This window comes from Apteryx rowi, unplaced genomic scaffold (genome assembly GCF_003343035.1).
Source record: "Apteryx rowi isolate R43461 unplaced genomic scaffold, aptRow1 scaffold_301, whole genome shotgun sequence".
Taxonomy (NCBI): domain Eukaryota; kingdom Metazoa; phylum Chordata; class Aves; order Apterygiformes; family Apterygidae; genus Apteryx; species Apteryx rowi.
Window position 1 is genome coordinate 542,002 of NW_020449431.1, and position 19,665 is coordinate 561,666.

General features: G+C 36.6%; 1 protein-coding gene across 1 annotated transcript in view; it reads left to right on the top strand.

Moving 5' to 3' along the window:
• LAMA2 (laminin subunit alpha 2) overlaps positions 1 to 19,665 on the top strand; it is a 288,465-nt gene that overhangs the window by 100,380 nt on the left and 168,420 nt on the right. Inside the window, exons 12-14 of the mRNA XM_026070008.1 lie at positions 11,824 to 11,925; positions 12,478 to 12,689; positions 17,671 to 17,782. Coding sequence (XP_025925793.1) covers positions 11,824 to 11,925; positions 12,478 to 12,689; positions 17,671 to 17,782 — 426 coding nt within the window. The remainder of the gene's footprint in view (positions 1 to 11,823; positions 11,926 to 12,477; positions 12,690 to 17,670; positions 17,783 to 19,665) is intronic.

Consider the following 19,665-nt stretch of genomic DNA (forward strand, 5'->3'; position numbering starts at 1 on the left):
ATTCATCCAAAGCAAATTTTCTTCATCATTTTGCCTTTAAAGCAAGGGCTACTCATGAATATAACAGTCACTTTTTCCCAATAGAATCCACAGTATATAAACTAGAACTGGTAGAAATTATCTTCCTGATCCATATTGCTTTAAACCTGTGAATGGAAGATACTGCACCTGTATGAATGAATGGAAAGAGGTGGCAATCTGTATTGTCTAGCTATAATATAATTTAATTATTTTTCTGGTCAGGATAACTTACGGAAAACAGATACTTGTTATGTTCTTCCTTTTTTAAAGAAATAAAAAAAATAACCAAAATAATGCTAAAAATAACACATTTGAATGCTAATACCACAAAGTTCATAGAGCTAGATTATCATCACAGTGTCTCAAGAAATTTTTTGTGGTCAGTTCCCATTAATGCAAATTGAAGTTGAAAGTAAAAATTCTCATATGGAGGTCTCTTAAAGCTATGCCATTTCTCCTTCCTCAGGCTTAGGCATCAATTCAGTTGTCTTCTCTCTTCCTTTCTGCTCTCCAGTTTCATTAGCTTGATTGCTTACCCTTTCTACAGCCTTCTAGGAATAAACATAGCTTTCTTCATAGAAGATGGTATATAAGAAAGACAAATACTTTGACCTTTAAGAAAAAAATGAATTCTACCTGCAGAGTTTTTCAGAGAGGACCTCTGCTTTAAGACTATTTTGAAGGATACTTGTTTTTTCTTAGTTCTGTAGATAGCAGCAGAGTTATTCTGTAATACAAATATATATAGTTAATATTAACTAGCATGCATTTTAACTAGCATCTAACACAAGTTTATGCTTTAAAAGAAGACACAGATATTTTTCAAAACTATGTTAGCTTGTCATGAATAAGTTTAGTGGAAGGATGGCTGCAAAATTTACCAGCCCAGGAAAAGTGGCCGTGAAATTAATCATGAGAAAGCATTGGCTCCAGAGGCAAAGTAATTCAAAACATGGATTATGCTGACTGAAAATAGAGCATATTCAGGACAAATCACAAAAATTCTGATTCACTGCTTGGTTCCTCCTTCCCCCCATGCCCCCCTCCCCCAACTGAAATCCAAATGCAAAGGGACTTTTTTTCTTTTATGATTAGTGTCAGTGAATTATAGTATATAGAGACATATTTATACAGAGCTATATCTTTGTTTAATACTCAACTGTTTATTTTTACTGCTTTTATTTTGATATATGATCCTTAGAGGTCTCCATGCTATGCAGTGAAATACGAGGTAAGAATGTACTATTGTTATGTTTATTATATCAAATGATAAGCCACCTCTGAAGAGCAGAGAATTGAACTTTGTATATCCCTGCATTTTTTGTTAGAGAAGAAAGAATTTTATTTAAAATATTGATGTATTTACATGCTGTTTTGTTCAAAATCTCCCACTTTTAAAGATAAAAACATTSACGGATATTAAAAATATTAAAGTATATATTAAATTATTAGTATGTATTAAATATATTAAAGTATATCCTTTCTGCCAGAATAGTTTTGCAAAACAGATACTGTGGTTACATGGCTCTTTCCTGCTTGAAAATTTATGATAGGTTTCCATTTCATAAAAGATCCCAAAGTGCTATGTCATGCATTGCTTTGAATTACTTGTGCAGCCATCATTGTGGTACAATATTGTCCATAGTAATGCTGCAAAACAGTTAAGTGGAAGGAGGTATGAAAATCAGTTTTGATAAGTGAGCTGACTAAAATTTACAGGTTTTGTTATTTTCTATTGTGGCAATGTTCAGGAAACAACATTCCTGGGCTATTTTGCTTGCTGCTTTATAAATACAGAAATAAAAGAAAGTCTAAGATCAAGTCTAATCTGGTGAATGGTACTAACACAGAAGTAGGATTTAACCATTTATTTTTGCCAGTTACACTGCATCTCCAAAACTGTTTAAGCTTTTTTAGCAGTCACAAGTATTCATGGATTTTGATTTTAAGATCAYCATATAGTGAGATATCGCCAACAGTATTGTATGCAAATATCGATTAGCCCTAAATGCCGTAGGAAGGTGAGGAAAAAAATGTTTTTACTATTTTAATTTGGACTTGAACCAAAAGATGGTTGCTCTTGTTTTATACTCTTGCATTTTTTTTAATAATCTTTGCATGCTGGGATTTTGTTGCCATAGAAATATGAGCTTTCTTTAGTTTTGCAAAATTATGCAAATTCTTGTTCTTGTTAAAATATTCATGAGAGAGTACAGCCAGAGATGAGAGGCTAAGAGTCAATCCTTGTGTCTTCATGTAATTGAACAGTGACATAAATGTTATTGTTACTATTTCATTTTATTATTACAGGAAGGTGTTTATTGAAATGTCTACCATAATCATAACTTGACCATTTGGAATCATAAGCCCTGGAATGAGGAGATGAACTTTTGATTAGTAAAATTAAGAATTGCTTTCAGTTATGAGGTTGTTGACAGCTAGAAGACCAACCATAAAATTAATAGTTTTTATTTAGAATTATTTGATCAGAATATGATATTTAGAATAGCATCTCAGAGTTGATCAAATTGATTTCAATATCACTAGTAGTCTTAAACCTCCCCACAGTAAAAGAAAAAGCAGAATATATATCCAAGGCTACACCTTTCAGCTGCTCTGCCCCTGCTATACTAGTGCTTATTAAGGCCAGAGCAGCTGTTGCAAAAATCTAGTCAGCAGCTGGTGAGTTTGTAATAGCTGTTTTTTTTCTCTACAGTTTAACTGTATTCAGACAGGAGAGATAATATTTGTAATTTTGATGAAGTACTTAGTGGATTTTTTTTAAAATAGCCCTTTGTGACAAGTTCCTGGCATATCATGCTGCAGTGTCACAGCTGCTGACATATTTTTGCCAGACTGCGTGACTTCCAAAGACCGAGACCTACTTGCCACCACAGTAATAGGCATGGACAGTACTGTGCCTGAATTATACTTACCACATCACTACTGGAAGGATATATAACCTAGTTTAATATTTTTGAGGCCTTGATCTACTTACAGCTACTTGGGGAGTCATAGGTGGGAAGGCACAATCACAAAAGGACTTTAGGTCATATATGGAGCAAAGGAGAAGGCAGAGATACAAAGTAACCATATACTTCAAATTTTTAAGGCTCATTATTAGCAAAGTGGATTTGAGAAACTGGGAATGGTTGGCCAGGCTGTCCTGTTTCCCTTCTCCAGTGAGAGGAAATGACAGCTAGGAATGATGGTAGAGATTGGAGAATTCATACAGTGCATGCCGACATTCAGAAGCACATTTCCAGAAACAGCTTACAATCTGATCTTACAAACTTTGAAATCAGTCATTGGTTCCATTAATTTTTTTCAGTGTTACTTTCAGGAAGAGCCACTATTCAATGTAAGTAGAAGTGACAAGATAAGGTTCATAGGAGTAAAGTGGTGTTTCGGTTCCTGTCTTCCTTAGGAACTGAGGTATATTCCATTTTTCCTTTTCAACATTCCATATCTTCATTGAATGTTTTGATACTCTGTAGTAAGCACAATGAATTGTTGAATTTAGTCAGACATCTAATTTTTCTTTGCTTCAAAATAAGGCAGTCTAGTTCATCTAAGAATAGAAGAAAAGTGGGATTGTGATATGGTAATGTTAATACAGTATCTCAATGAAAGTGAGACTGGGCTGGATTTATGTGTATAATTTAGAACATCCTCAAATAATAAGCTTTTTATTGAATTCTTCAATCTTTTCCATTGAAATATTTCTTATTATAGCAGATGCACTGAATTTATAAGGTTGTGTAAGATTTTAATCGATCTACATCACATGTGACAAACTATTTCAAATATGAAGGGCCTGGAAATAAGCATTAGATTGTCGTGCTCAGGGTGGCAAGAATCATCAACTGCTCTATAAAAGCTGCGCAGTCCTTCTTCTGGAGCAAGAAACAAAAAGCAGCAGGACCAAAAATCAAAAAGCAATTAACTGTCTGATTACAGTTGATTTAGTTGTATTCTAGCAACAAGAGGGATACTTGCAAGGGATGAGTAAGTAGGTGCTAGAAGATACTGCCTTCCCCCTTTAATGTTCTTTCTCCTCTAAAGTTTCAGTTGCATTTGAACCTGAAAGCATGGTATTTCTCTGGTAGGCACTAGGGAATTCTTTCTGTTCCCTGGTGATCAGATGCAGCATACAAAAAGACTTTGTTATAGCTGAAGCACTAATATGTGCTCCAGAAGGGATCACAACTGTTCAAATATTGATGCAAAATATGCTGAAGGGACGTGGTCAAGGCACATATGAAATACATTTTAGCAGAGTTTTGGTTGGTACTTATCAGTTGTACTTGCTCTGTGGGTAGATGTTATTGTCTCTTAATCAGAAACCTTTCACTTAGGAGAAGAAAAAAAAGAAAAGCAGCAGATTAGATGGTTCTTTTATTTTCATTGCTGGGAAACTGTAAAATATTCAGATGTCTTGTGAATGGTAGATGATGATCCTTTATCCCATGCACTATGGAAAAAAGGCTTACACAATGAGTTTCAAGGGAATTCTGTCACAATTTGCCATGAAGATCTTTTGAGGTAGAGCAGAGAAATGTTTTCTTGCTGGTATGCTTTRTATTTTGCTTTTAGCTTTCTTAACATACAGCATAGACATCCAAGAATTTATTCTGATCAACTGAATGCCTGTGTTGAATAAAACTCCTCTTGAAGTTTGAAAAAGTGTATCCTTTGACTGCACTCTGCATTCAGATACTACCAGGAGAGGAAATGCTAAAAATCAAAGAGGCTGTACCATAACATTCCTGATAGATTTCCAGAATGAAATGTCTTGGAAATCTTCTTATAGTGTGAATTCCTGATCAGAGTGATCTGTTTCAAGAAACTGAAGGTGATGATGAATGGTTTAAAATGCTCAGTTGCTCATTTGAATGGTTTGGTGTTGTAGAAAAACACTGATGGAAAGCTGCTGAACCAAGCGATATAGCAGTCAGGCTATTGTATGTAAGCTTATWCCTTTCTTGTTCCATTAACTTTTCTGGAGTAGTATTCTGAATAAATGAATTTAACTAAAATGTAGCATTGAATTTATACAATTAATATAGAAGAATTTTGAATGTACTTAAGTGGTAAAACTGTAGGATTCTAGTCTGGTCTGGATATTTAGTGTAATAGGTGTTCCAGTGACTCCTCAGAGAGAGTTGGGGGAAAGACCCCATTCTTTCAGTGGAAAAACTTAACTTCCCTATGAAGAAAACTCTGGCCTTTTCTTTTTTTTTTTAAAGCTAGCCATAACTATCATTCAATAGAACATGATTATTCTGCTCCTGGCTTTATCTGAAATACTACTATAAAGCCTCAGAAGAGCTTTATATGTTCTATTCAAGTCTCTTCAAGAGAGGGGATCCAATCTTTAATTGGATCTTGAATAGAACTAAAACTTGCAGTCTTTACTGAGAGCTATTATTAAATGAATAAAAAGTTTGATATTTTCTTGGTGATGCTGCTATTGGAATTCCTTTCTAGTCACCGCCTTCCCTCACTCTGCAACCAGCAAAAAGACTGGATGAACAAAGCCTAATTAAATATCATAAATTTACAGCTGATACTTGTTAGTAAAAAAAAATAATCCAGACAAGAGCTGGGTTAACAATGGAATATTCCCTTAAACATAAGTAAAATAGGTTAGGAAAAGCAGTCCTTTGTCCACTCCCTTCTGTGTGTTTAGCGGGCTGGCTAGAGCACATATGCGSTTAGACCCATCTAAGTTAAGATGGCACATTGTCTGTGCACCACCTTGTCAAATCATATCAGAACTGCATAGGTGCCAATCAATTATGGACTAAATTGGCTGCCACTAATACAGTGGGAGCAATTTTTTTTTTTTTAAGGGTTTTCATTCACAGARTTGGTGCTAATGTACTGGTGTCAGGTATCTCTATATGTGCTAAAACCTGCCTCATAAAGTCAATGTGTACCTGGAGAGTCTGTGAAGGTGAAAGAGTCCAAATAAACTTCTACGTTTTATTGCAGCTCTGTTTCATGGAAATCCAAGAAGGCTAGCAGGGAATGTTAAACTGCATATAATATGATTTCATTACCTTCAAGAACTATATCTTGTAGATATCGCCAGCAAGAGTATGGATAGAGCCTCAGGAGGACTGAGTGAGCCTTTATGCCATTTCTTGTAATCATGACAAATGAAATAATGTTCACAGGCATAACAGGAAACAAATGTGTTTTCTTTTGTTGTTTTTTGGGGGTGGTTCCTGGAATAGGCCACATTATTTGTTAGAACATATAGTTATTATCAGCAGCTTGCTGTAAGACTCCTCCCTGGTTTTGTATTTGCTAGTATGAGTATTAGCTTTCTCCACCTGAAATGTTCTGCCTGCTCGTGCTTGTAAACCTTTTGTTTTTTTCTGGTAGTATTTGTTCATTTGATATAAGTCTAATTATATACTTATACAATAATGTAGTAACAAGCAGGGATTGTGTATGCAAAAGCATGTAACCTTTTTACAGCTATATTGGTCTAATAAAAAATATTAACTCTCTGCAATGCTTATCCCTCTAATAGGAAGTGTCAGCAACTGTATTTCTCATAGAACCACTAACAGTAAAGATGGAAAAGATTGTTCAACTTCTCAATATTCATTAGTGCCTTTTCTAAAGTCTGGTGTTGTGAGCATTTGGTCTAAATCTAATTTAATATGTCAATTAATTTTTGTTTTTGAAAGTATCATGTTCTCTTGGATTAGGCCAGATATCAAAGCCTCTTTGAGCTAAATCCATTCTGATATACAGATTTTACTATTAAACATATGAGCAAGGTACATGAATTTTATTTCAATAATACATGTATCATGTAATACTTCGTTCAGCTGTGGAATATATTTTATGTTTTTTCAAATTACTTTTCAATATAAATACCAAGTGAATTGATTTGAAAATCTTCCATTGGTGTTTCACTGTATGTTAAAGCTTTTTAATGTTTTTAATATAACACTCAGTATGTCTTATTTTACCTGTTCCTGGTATGTTGTTGCCTCTATGGGATCCTGGTGCTTCTCCTCCAATGTCAGCCCAAGTGCTGTAATCTGTTTGAAGATGGAATTTGCATAACTTTCTACTTTTAGCTTGAATGATGTGATTCCAGGGCAATATCTACTTGTGGGCAAGTGCAACTATGTACCTATGTCTTTTCCTTTCAGAAACCTGTGGCAATTTCTGTATATTTAATAATAGACATCCTTAAACAATATGTTTATTAGTGACTAGCATAAAACATTAAAAGGGAAAAAGATTCTCAAAACAACAGACACCATTCACACAAATCTTCACACACTTAAGCCTACTGCAGATTAGTAGTACTGACCCTTACTCTCTCTTGAGTTGTCCAAATAGAAGGGATCTTGTTAAAAACATCCTTTTTATTTAATTGTTCTCTTCACTACAGACCTTTCTTGGTTACTCCCACAAAAATAAAAATAAGAATACAATGTTTCTCAGAAGAAGCATTGCAATCTCTCAGCCTTTGGTATTGGGCCTAAAGTTTGAAAAGGATGCCTAACTGATTAAATCCTTGACGCATTATGTTGCACAGTACTTCATATTTGCTGGATCCACTATTCACTAACAAGAAAAAACTGGTTGGGGATGTAGTAATCACTGGCAGCCTTGGCTGTAGTGACTATGAGATAGTGGTGTTCAACATCCTAAGGGAAGTGAGGAAGGAGAGTAGCAGAATACTTCAGGTGGACTTCAGGTGAGCAGACTTCAGCTTATTCAGGGAACTGGTAGGTAGGATTCTATGGGAGGCAGCTCTGAAGGGCAGAGGAGCTCAAGAAAGCTGGCAGGTCTCGAAGGACAACATCTTTCAAGCGCACTGTAGCAGCTCTATTGCTAATTAGTATAAAATATGGGCATAGGGTACTAGAACCATCAGAGATTGCACTAAGTCAAACCTTTGCTCTTTATACCATAAAAGTTGGTAATATGTAGGAACCACAGCCCAGCCATTCTCTAGACTCCTTTGACTATACTAAGGACTTCTTCTGGTTGCCTACAAGTAGCAACCTAGTGCCATACGAGATGCCCTTGTTTATTTCCCTTGGCCTCTGCTCAAGAGGGGCATGATCACCTAATTCACAAATGGGCAACTATGCTTAGATGCTTCAAGCACAAACTGCATCTCTTCGTAGCTGAAAGAAGAGCGTTTTACTTCTTATATAAGGATTTGTAAACTGCACCCTGTTTAATGGAGATAGCACCTGATCTTCTGAGTGACGTTTGGCAGATATTGCTCAACAGAAATGAGGCAGTCTCTAATGTAGTGAGGTAAGGGCTAAAACTTTACAGAGTTACAATAGGCGTTGGAGAGGGAAAGTTTGAATCGCTGGATGGTTCAAGCATCAGATGGGCTATAAAAGCTGGTGTAGGAAAGAGGTTCTCTTAATTACATCAATGTGAAACATCCTGACAGCTTGCCTCATAAAAGCATTGCCAGCAGGATGACTAAATACAGGGAAGAGGAGAGAGGCTTCTAGCATTTGGTTTCCATATAAGAAGATGCAAGTGTTTCTCATCTGTGGCTTTGTAAATATTTGTAGGAACRTTGTCTGTTTTGGATGTTGGAAATATCTTTGTTTGTGTTTTACTATCACTTGGCCTGATTTAAAAGTGGCTTTAGTGTGACAGGCTTAAAGCATTTTTCACACAAGGTAGTAGTCTGCTGCATCTTTTCCTCCAACTTTGTTCCTGTTGAGGATGGTCATTTGCTTGCAGGAAAGGAGCCAACTGTCCTCTTTCAGAGAGTTTCGTGTGACCCAGAATGCAACCATCAGGATGTCATAAACAGTCGTCTTTGCTGTCTAATTGTACCCCTACCCTGTAACAGAATATAAAATAATAATACAAGTACAATTAACTGTGAACAACCGAAGAATTCCACTATCTACCAAAAACTTGCTGGATTATAACTAAGATAGCTGTGATATATCTTTCCTATTTTTGTATTTCTTGAGGAGTCTGTGACCTTCCTTAAACAAGGCAGATTTCGCCTCTAGAGCTGGGAAGAAATTTTTCATGTATCAATCTAAGAACAGGTGYGAGAGATAAAGGAAATTCTGTGGATCTTCTTTGACATTTTTAGTCAGCTGTTCTTGCCTCAGTGATACATGCCTTTTTCTCTGGCAAGACAAGCTTTTATGCTGTGTTCTCTCTGGCCTTGATACAGCCTCCGATGACAGTCCTTGAGGCAGAACTCCGACCTGTTGGGTGACACAGAGTGACAGCCTCCTGCCCATGAAAATGGAGTGGTTTGCAGGTGCTACAACTTCCACAGAGCCCTTTTGTTCAAAATTCAGTGCAAAGTATTTTCTGCACTAGATGAGACATATTTGTTTGTGCAGCACATTTATTGACCTCTGAATTCCTTTGCCAGTGACTGAACTTATATTTTAAATATACAGAGGAAGGAAAGGGCACTTATAAACAATGGCAAAATGAAGTAATACTTTCTGTTTTGTATGAGTGTTTTTGTTTTTTTTTTCTTAAGCACCTTTACAGCATGGAAGCGTGTATATTCTGAGCTACCAAATAGATACCCTCTCTGATAAGTGCCACTTTAGGACCTTGACTCTACTGTGTGATCCTGTATGTGATATGCAGATTCTGCCAGTTGCAGCTGTGAAACTCAGACTGCTATGGCTAGCAGAGACCTCAAGAGACTTTTTAGTAGTATTCCAACTTTTAAGCATTATACCCGGACTGTCTCTGACATACATTTGTCTGAACTACTGTCAAATATGTTAAATATTTAATGGAGTAATCCAGTAGCATTTTGAAGTAGCTTGATACTATTTTAACCATCCTTACAGTTAGAAAGCTTTCTGTATACCCAACCTGAATGTTTTACATGTCTTTCCTGCAGTTGCCACAGAAGAAAAAATATATCAATTTTTATTTTTTTATCTTTTCTGTTTTGGCTAACTATTTTCCTATTCCCTCTTAGCTTTCTATTTTCTGGACTAATCAAGCCCCTTTCCTTCAGTGTCTCCTGAGGGCCATATTTTGGAAGTCCTTGATCCATCCCAGTTGTTTTTCTAAACTCCCATCTATTTGTATCAGAAGTTTTGCCCAAAGTTTGGATTGCTGACTTGTCTTCTATGTGTATCTGTTATAAATCCTGATACCTTCCTGTTCATGATTTTTCTCTCTCACCTATCAATTCCCCATGTTACATTTTTCATTAGTAATTGTACTAAGGTGAAGGTTATCTAGTTTGAAAAAAGTAAAACCTGTTTTGGTTCATATTTTTTATAGGTTGCCTGAAACTGGAAAATCCTCATTTTCCCATTATTTTTACTTTCTTGAATCCTTGTAGTTAGCCTGAACTTGAAACAGAAATGGTAAAATTCTGCAGAAGGTGCTCTTTTAAAGTGCTTATCTAAAGATAAAAGCAATTATTAGTCCTTCTCACAGCATTTCAAGTATCTAAATTTTCTCCAGTCCTGACAGAGCTATAAAACAATATTTAACCTTGATCATAGGCAGAAGAAAAAAAAGTGCTTAGTAGGTGTGTCTAGTCTGAGGGAAAAAAAATCCTCTCAAGTTGTCATGGTCAGGGCTGAAGATAGTTGTGTGGTCCTAGCAGGTCTGGATACTATGTAGATAAACATCCAAGCTTTGGATTGTAATGAATTTTCTGACTTCAACCTAGCAGTTAGCTGTACAGCCTCAGATGCAGTCCATGGATTTTTATACCTTTATGCATAATTCAATATTAGTTGATTTCCATACCTGAAATACTGGGACTTTGTTTTTCCTTACATTGGATACATCATAAAGTAACGCATAATGAGGTTGTTGACTTTTGCTGCTTTCTGTTACTGTGTGCAAACCTTCTAGTATGATGAACAAGAGACAGCACATTATGTCCTTGAGGATAATGAGATTGTTCTCTTCATAGAATACTCACRAATTTGCTCTGTGCTCAGCAGCAGGTACTCGAAGGGCAGAAGGATTTTAGTAGCCTCTGAGAAGAGGCTTACCTTGCACTGAAATATGAGGCAGATGCATTTAAAGAACAAAATGTAGCTCATGTAACTTCTGATTTATTTACATTGTTTCCAAACAATAAAAAAACCCGCTGTTTTTGCAATGAACTGTCATTCATGTCTGCAGTTTTTGTTTGCTGTCCTGAATCTGATCTACATTTTCCAATTTTTTGTGGGAAAGCTATTATCAGTGCCCTGGTTCTGGGTGCTAAAAGAGCATAAGTAAAATATATTAGCATGACTTGAGATAGCCCGGTTATTGACATCTTACTTTGGAAGCTGAAACAAACTGAGAGAACAGACTGGAGCACTCTTTTTAAGTAAATTTATTTGACTGTGTGAAGAAAAGTCTTACTTTCTTCTATTTTAGGTTAAAATTCATTCTGAGACAAACATCACTAGGGTTTGGTTTTGTTTTTGTTTTTTTGGTAGTTTGACCCATCAGCAAAACTGAATTTGCTGGATCTTTTCTTTTAAAGGTTGCTAAGGTTACTGATATAGAGGTCCAGCCTCAATGAGAACCATATAGCTGAAATGCACTGAAAACCTAACTTTATTTCTGTGCCTTTGACAGGCACAGAAATAAAATGACCACACATCATTTCTAGATGCTTGAGCAAGAAGGGAATTGTCCATAGGGCTGTAAACCCCAGGTGTCTGCATCTGGTTTTGCAGAACTAGAAGTTTGGAAATACTGTCACTGGCAAAAAATACCCCAAAATGGCTAATGGCTGTTCCCTGTCATGTAATTGCCCTTTTCTGTCTTTTTTCTCCCCAGATAACAGCTGCTGGAGGACATCTGAAATTTACAGTCTCCTATGACTTCACAGAGCAAGATGACACAGCTCAAAGAATGGTTCRATCTGATGTCATCATAGAGGTAAAGTGATTGTATTTTCAGCCACCAAAAAGAAAAATTGTCTACCTCTTCATATGTTTAATGTGAAGTCTGATGGCTGAGGATGCAAAACAGTATGGTACATGTCCCTTCAGCTAATTTGTAGCGTCAGAAAGTGGTCATACTTCAGAGAACAGAAAAAGTATCTGAAGGAGCCTCTGGCAATATTGCAGTAGCTTGCAAAACTATACTCTTCCTGTTGATCAGGAAGAATGAAGAAATAAAATCATTGGTTGGCATGTTCCACATGCTTTTCCAGAGTTTCTGTGCAGTTCATGGTTGTATGAATTTGTTTATGCCCATGCAAAGCCATGACACTAGGTTTTATTTGTGTAACCTGCACTTTTGTTTGCACTAGCTTTTGACTTTATCAGGCAAACTCCTTTCAGGGTTGTGGAAGATGAATGTTATTGCTAATATTTATCGCTCATGTAAAATATATTATTCAATAAATCCTGTGCCCTTAGTGGCTAAAATGATACAGCTTTTGTTTATCCTGTTTCGTATTTAATTGTCTCTTGTGCCTCTCTCCAGGGAGGTAACTTGAGAATCAGCACTCCAGAAGAGGGGATTCACCTGCAGCCTTCTGAAGAATACACTAAAGAAATTGTACTGAAACCAGAATCTTTCTCTGTATATGGCACTGATGTTCCAGTCAGCAGGAGGGAGTTCATGACTATCTTTGCAAATGTAAAAAGGATCCTCATAAGAGCTACATACAGCTATGGGATGAATGCCATCTACAGGTAAATGTGGGAAACGTTGATTTTCTATACAGGCAGCTTCTCAAAATACCTGTTTTCTTTCTACAGAGAATGAAGTTAATGTAGTTTAAAAACATTCTTTAATTTATCATCATGAAAGCCTTAACATTCATTTAAACTTTCAGGCAGGTTTTTTGTTTTTTTTCATTTTGGTTAGGCAGGGGGAGGAGAGGCAACAATAAGAAGCAGCCTTGTAAGAAAATGAAATCACATGGACTATTAAGGCATGAATGACAGTTCCATAAATACATTTATTCTGTGAACACTGTAATTCTCATGTATATTATAAATCACTGAATGCAGTGATGACGTGTTCAAGTAAGAGATGATATACTGCTTATATATTGCTTTCTCTGTTTAATGAACATACAGTACCACATTAACGCTGGACCAGACAATAGTATTTTAGATCTCTAAATTGGCAAATTTGGGAAGAAAGTGAGGTTCTGAACACCTACTGGCTGAGTCTTGCCTGTACTGCTGGAGACCACAGTGAGGATTGGAAGAATCAGAGCCCTTCTGGTCTACAGCCTAGAGCTCAGGTCAGCACATACACATAGAGCTGGCATGGGCTGTACTTTGCACCCTTTAAGTGCAAAGTATAGAAGTGGCAGACTTCTCAGTGGCAGGTCTGGAAGACTATATATTGCCTCCTGCATCACGCACTGTGCTGTAGCCATTTGGCCCAGGGTGGTGCCTCAAGGTCCTGCAGTCTGGTTCATCCTCAGCTTTTAGAATATTTTAGAAGTGTGTTATAAATAGCTTTCCAAAAACATGTTTTGGAAATTTTTGTTGATATTTGTTGATAAGAGCTCCAGGGCAGAAAAATAATTTATGCTTTGCAGACTAGTGGCAACTATCTTCTAGTTGGAGTGACGTTACAATTAGGAATGTAGATCCCTTAAAGACAGTGATTTAAAATGGGGTCGGGGGAAGGACTGAAGTAATTTTGAAGAGTACCTTGTTTGCTAGAAATGGTTTTAAATTACAGCTACATCTCTAGCCGTCCCTATGATCTCTCTTACCAGGGAAGAATGCAATGGTTACTGTGTTGCAGTGATCCCTATACCCAGAAGGCTCTGCAAACAGTTTGCCCTTCACTAAACATGTTTTACTGAGTGCTATCAGCGTGCTCGCTGCAGTTAAAGTGTGGCAGAAGACAGGGTGTGAATTTCTAATCACAATGAAATGAATTGGATTTTTCATCCTTGATTTCAGTGGAGGAATCAAAATTTCACCCATCTGGGTGGGATTTACTGGGTGGAGTTAGATCTTCACAAAACAGTACATTTTGCCRGTCACATGATGTAGCAGCAACAGCATCTACTGTCATCCAGCCCAGCTCATGATCTGTTGATCTGAACACTGCTGATGTTCAGTATATGCCTCAGTTCTGACTATTTTTTCTTTAACTCATGCTAAAACATATTAGGCACAAAGCTGTACTGATCATTCTCTTTAAGATCATACAAAACAATTCTGCTGTCAGTATTCTGCCCCTTTAGTACTGCAAGGTTTGGGAGTACTGCAGGGAAAATGTCCAGACCCAATGAAAAGGTTATTCTTTGTGATATTTCACACTGATTAAGGACTAGTGTTGATGGGCTCCAAAGGAAGGTATTTTTGCCAGAAAAATAGCATAGAACTAAGCCCAAGGATTTTTTTTGTTGTCTTTTAAAAAGATACTCATGGTGGATAGATGAATATTCCTCTGAGAGAGGAAAAGGGATCTGGCAGCGAGACAGAAGTATTCCAGGGTTATTAGATACTTCATAAATGACAATTTTTGCCTCAAAGCATCAGCAGAATTATGCAACAAACTAATCAGAGATTGCTGTATTTAGCAACCTGTTCATTTAAATGGTGAAAATGACACCACAAGTGTAAGGATTTCCAATCTGTGTTCAAAAAGAGACAAGGATGGAAGTATTGTAAGATTAAGTGACTTGTCTGCAGTCATGTAGAAAGAGATCTGAGAATTTAATGGCGTTGTGTCCAGTTACCAAGAGCATTAACTTAAAGATCATCCTTTTCTCCCTTAGTTTGCTTAACCTACCGTAAACATTAGTAAATTAGTAGCACTTTCAAATAATTATTAAATAGCATTAATGCAGTAATGCTGGGTTAGATTTGAACATGTTTTTGAGAACATTTTGAGGGTCATTTTAAGCTTAGCATGTTGTTACTGCTTTGTGGTAATTAGGAAGCTTCCTCAAATGAGTGGGCTTTCATTTAGATGATCAAGTAGGATAAAAAATGACAACAGAGAAACACAGCAATCAATCTGAAAGTGATTTCACAGCTTCTGGCTTTAAATTGGGAAATCCTGCTCTAACTTGACAGATCTTCCAAACTGTTGGAATTAAGTACATCTGTGGTAGAAGCACAGCAACAGGCCAGGAAAAAGACAACTCTCTTGTATCGTGTTGTTTAACCTAATATTTTTTGTTTGTGCTACAAGGAAAGTTGTAGTAGCAGTATTTGTTTAGTTTTAATATTCGGAGTGACCACTGATGGTAAATACTGTAGATACTCAGATGGGCACTGGACGTTGTGATAGAAGTGGTGCTAAAGACAATGTTTGCTTGCAACCATGTATAGAATCACACCAGMGGCAAGGAGAGAAGAGGGAAGGACAGGCAGAGGGTTTTCTTCCATATGCAAAATTGGCTTCAAGACAAATGAGCAATGATTGGGTCAGTACTTCATGTAGCTGATGTGATTCAGATGCTTGGCATAGCAGACAGTAAACTATGTTGATACTGCCTGAAACGTCCCCTTCCCTTTTCATCTTGTTTGTTTTTAGAAGTCAACGGTTGCCTGCTGACGGTAACAGTCAGCTTAAATATTTGGTCTTAATGCTGAATCTCAAATTGTTCATGTGTCTCCAGGATCTGGTGCCTCATTACTGCCAGCATTATGTATTTTACTGAATGCAGAATGGCATCGAGGAATAGAAATTACGGCTTCAGAATGGGAGGAAAAAAATCACTGCAGCTTTCTTCAATGAGTAACTGTTAATGCTAAAAACTGTTAAACACATTAAAATCCCATTTAGCAAATAGCATAACCTAATGAAAATTGGAACAATTCAGTGAATACAAATGTGGGATAATACTGGGTTGATTGTTTCTGTGTGTAAGTGCTTCTCTTTGTTCCAAGATCTGCTACTTAGTGCTGGGAGGGAACTAGCTGTAGTTCAAAGGACAAATAACATTTGGCCTTTTTCTGGTCATTTCTTTTTCATTTACAGATTTCTCTTCTTATATTATGAGGTTTTTTAAGTTAAAGTCGTCACCATCAGTATCTTTTATCCTAGAGGTTGCTTATTGTAAGGAAAACTCAGAAAGATGATTGCAAAATAAGAGTGCAGCAAGGGAGTGAAAGGGAACTGTTGAAAAGTGAGAAAGCTTTTACTGAAGATTTGGATAGAAATGTGCATCATTCTCTCAAAACAGCTTCTGAAACATTGTGCAGAAGTTGAAGTATCACCAAATTAGATTCAAGTCTCTAACTGCATAATCTGCAATGGTAGTCCCTCCAAACTCCTGTTGTCTCTCCAGTCTTGGTAGCATTTCTTTTTTTCTGAAACTTCTGCCTTGATTTCAGAAATCTCATCTTTTCCCCTTACTTTTCATGTCTGTCTCATTCAGAGTAGTCATAAAACTGACTAGGAAAATATCCTGTCTCATCCTTTCCTCCTCCAACTGCATTAACAACAAAATATTTTTCTTGGAAGTTTTCTTATTCGAGGTCATCCAAATAATTTTCGGGATGTTTGGCAGCCAAAAGATAAATGTCCTAGTGTGGAGAAAAGAAGTTTGTTACATTTTCCAAAGGAAATCGATTTTTTTTTTAACAAAATGCCTGTCATGATAGAAAGGTATTTTCTGCTGAAAGAAATTTCAGCAGAAGCTTTTCAGGTAGCTCTAGTAATCAAACACTCTGTTAAGATTACTGGGTGAAAATAGGTATCACTGAACCTCTGTAATGCCCAGATTCCATCTGAATTCTCATAAGAATCCAGTCCTCCAATCCCAACTTGGGCACTGTGGAGATAAACTACATCCACCTTGCATATTACCCATAAGCTTATCAACAGAGAGACTTTGGCTGTCTCTCTCATTGTATTTCCATGTTTGTTTGTTTGTTTGTTTGTTTAATAAAACTCAGATTCAGTGTTTGGCTAAACAGTGGCTGAGAATTCTAGTGTTTCTTTTAAGGAGCAAAATGTTTTTAACTTCTTGACCTTCTTTTCCCATCCTCCTTCTCCCTAATGGTATATAATGGAAGTTACTGGTTTTAGGACTAGTTGCTACTGAGGTAAGCAGTGGTGATATGCAGGTTATGCTGTAAGGATTGCAGGACAGGTAGACTGTAATTTTTCTTTGTGTTTTCTGATTCTAGATTGTGCATGAAACAGAAAATTCCCTAATTCTCTCTTCTCTGTCATTCGGGAAACTAAGATTTATGTTAGAAGATTTCCTTTTTCTTTCATGTACAACATACTTAGATCCCCTTGGACAGAGCTGAAATCTTTTTTTCAGAGAGCAAATTGCCAGAATAAAATTACCTTATAACCAAGGCTTAGTAATGTAATATTTTAGAAAGCTGGGGTAGTGGTTTATGAATTTTGAAGACATTGCTTGGTGACAAATAGGCTATATATATATATACAGCTGTAATACAAGTTAGAACATGCAGCTTGCAGGTCAGGAATAACCTTCCTTCTACTGATACAGTGCTGCGAGACTTCTTTTTTTTTAATTGTGTGTCTGACCATAGTCTCCTTCACATGATGGACAAAAATAGTAACAAGCCTACAGACATTTAGTCTAGAAAGAAATAAATACGTATGAATACCACCTTATTTTTAAACAAATAAACACAAGCAAGCGAGTGAATGTCACATATACTTCTGTCTCATTCACTGCATTAACCATTTCATTTCTGTTACATCCAGACTGCGTAGAGTTAGCATTGAAGCTGCTGACCGCTCTTCAACTGGGAGGAAGATGGCATCTGCGGTGGAGTTATGTGACTGTCCCCGAGGGTATGATGGTACCTCCTGTGAAGTGAGTATCACGATGGATCAATTATGCTAATGCTGCAATAGTTATAAGTGACCATTGGCCCTGTGTTGATATAAAATAGCAGAGTTGTCCATTCCTTTCAATAATGTGGTATAGCTTGTCTAGTTACCTTTATTTCTAAATGGTGGTTCATTATATTTGTTAATATTTGAAAGTTGAAGTATTACACCCCTGTGGTGATAGTTCTAAGTTATGGAAAGACATTTCTCTTAATAAAAAAAAATTAAAACAATATTTGTACTCTTCAGCCACTTGATATCACAAATGCATGGAAACTATCAATATTAGAAGGAAAATGGCAGTTATCTGACCTGTGCACAACACAGTTGTATCAAATTATCTGAGTTAATGTGGTTGAATTTCCTCTTCTGTTTCCCTAGGTCTTTGTGTTTTGCTTTGGATTCTTTGAGGATTGTTTGTGCTCTTGTGAGAATTGTGAATCTCTTCTGTTCAGTCCTGTTAAAGATTATAACATACACACATGCTCAGAAAATACACATTTTCCCACAAGTTCATTAGTGCTCACAAAATGTGTTCATATGAGTACACATATGATTAACTAGCTCACATGGGCAGAGCTTGGGGTAAATAGAAGCAAAAAAAAAATTCTTCAAAAGCTTTGCCTTAAGGAAATGATTTCAAACACCAAGATGCTCTGCTTCACAAAACTACAAACAGTGTGCCATTTACACCGGCACTCTAGGCATTTGCTTGTCAACTCTCTTTTTCTTTAAAATGTTCTATGCTTATATGTGATATTTAGGGCTTAGAGTCTAGTTTCATGCCAAATGCTTTTGCTTGTTGCTGGGGCTAGATAAACTAATCTAGAAAGAAGAACYGAAGGAATTAATGGATATTCCTATCACTTCCAAAATGGTACAGACAGGAAAAAAATAGAAGAATATTGCCTACCTTGGCTGAGGATTCTTTTGAAGTCTGACCATTGTCTGTTCAACTATTTGAGGAAGAGGTTGGATGAAGTGTCATTATGCTTCACAATTTTTTTTGACATATTCATTCTCCTCTCAGTTCATATTTAGCTTTGATTGCCAGGTAAAAATTTGGAAAGTCCTTGTTTGCAGCTGTTTCTGTACTTTTGCTGTAGAAGCGGTAGAATGTGGGTAGAATTCCAGCCTTGATACTGCTGAAATTCTCTCTCCAGCATTGTGTCCTTCAATGCTAATGTTATCTCCAGATCAAAACAGTCYGTGAAATTGTTTGTACGTATACATATAGAGGTAAGATCAGATCCCACAATACGAAGAACATATGTAGACTGCTGCAAATTTGAAGCCTGTATGTACGTTGGTGGGCATGGACACTCTTCAGTGAACCCACAGTCACAGTGCATGCCCTGGGTGGTCCTAACTGCAGACTTAATTGGAGTATACCATATCGTACTCCCTACCTGTGTTTTGGGTTTCCTCCCAAGACTGAAGGCTAAGAAGATTTGATTGACTTCTTTATGAGCACACTTTACCTGTGTCCCTCACTGAATTTCAGAGCATTTTTGAATGGCTCAGACATGCTGTCAAAACTGGCCTGTTGTAGAATAACAATGACACAGTTAAAAGTTTTAGTTTCCATGTATTTATTCACCAAATTCACTTCTCATGAGACTTCTGTAACACAGGTTCAACATTTTATCTGTGTTGGAAAGTTGTGCTTGTTAGCAAAATATGAAAAGATTTCTTCTGTTCTGAGTAGATGGTTGCTCTTCTTTTGACTAGGATAAATAAGAAATAATCTAGTAAAGTTTTGAATCTCCAGAAAAACTAGCAGTTGAGAAAGTATCAGCAGATAAATTGAAAATGTGGAATTTTTTAAAATATCATATTTGTTTCTTCTGAGCGCTATTGGCATTG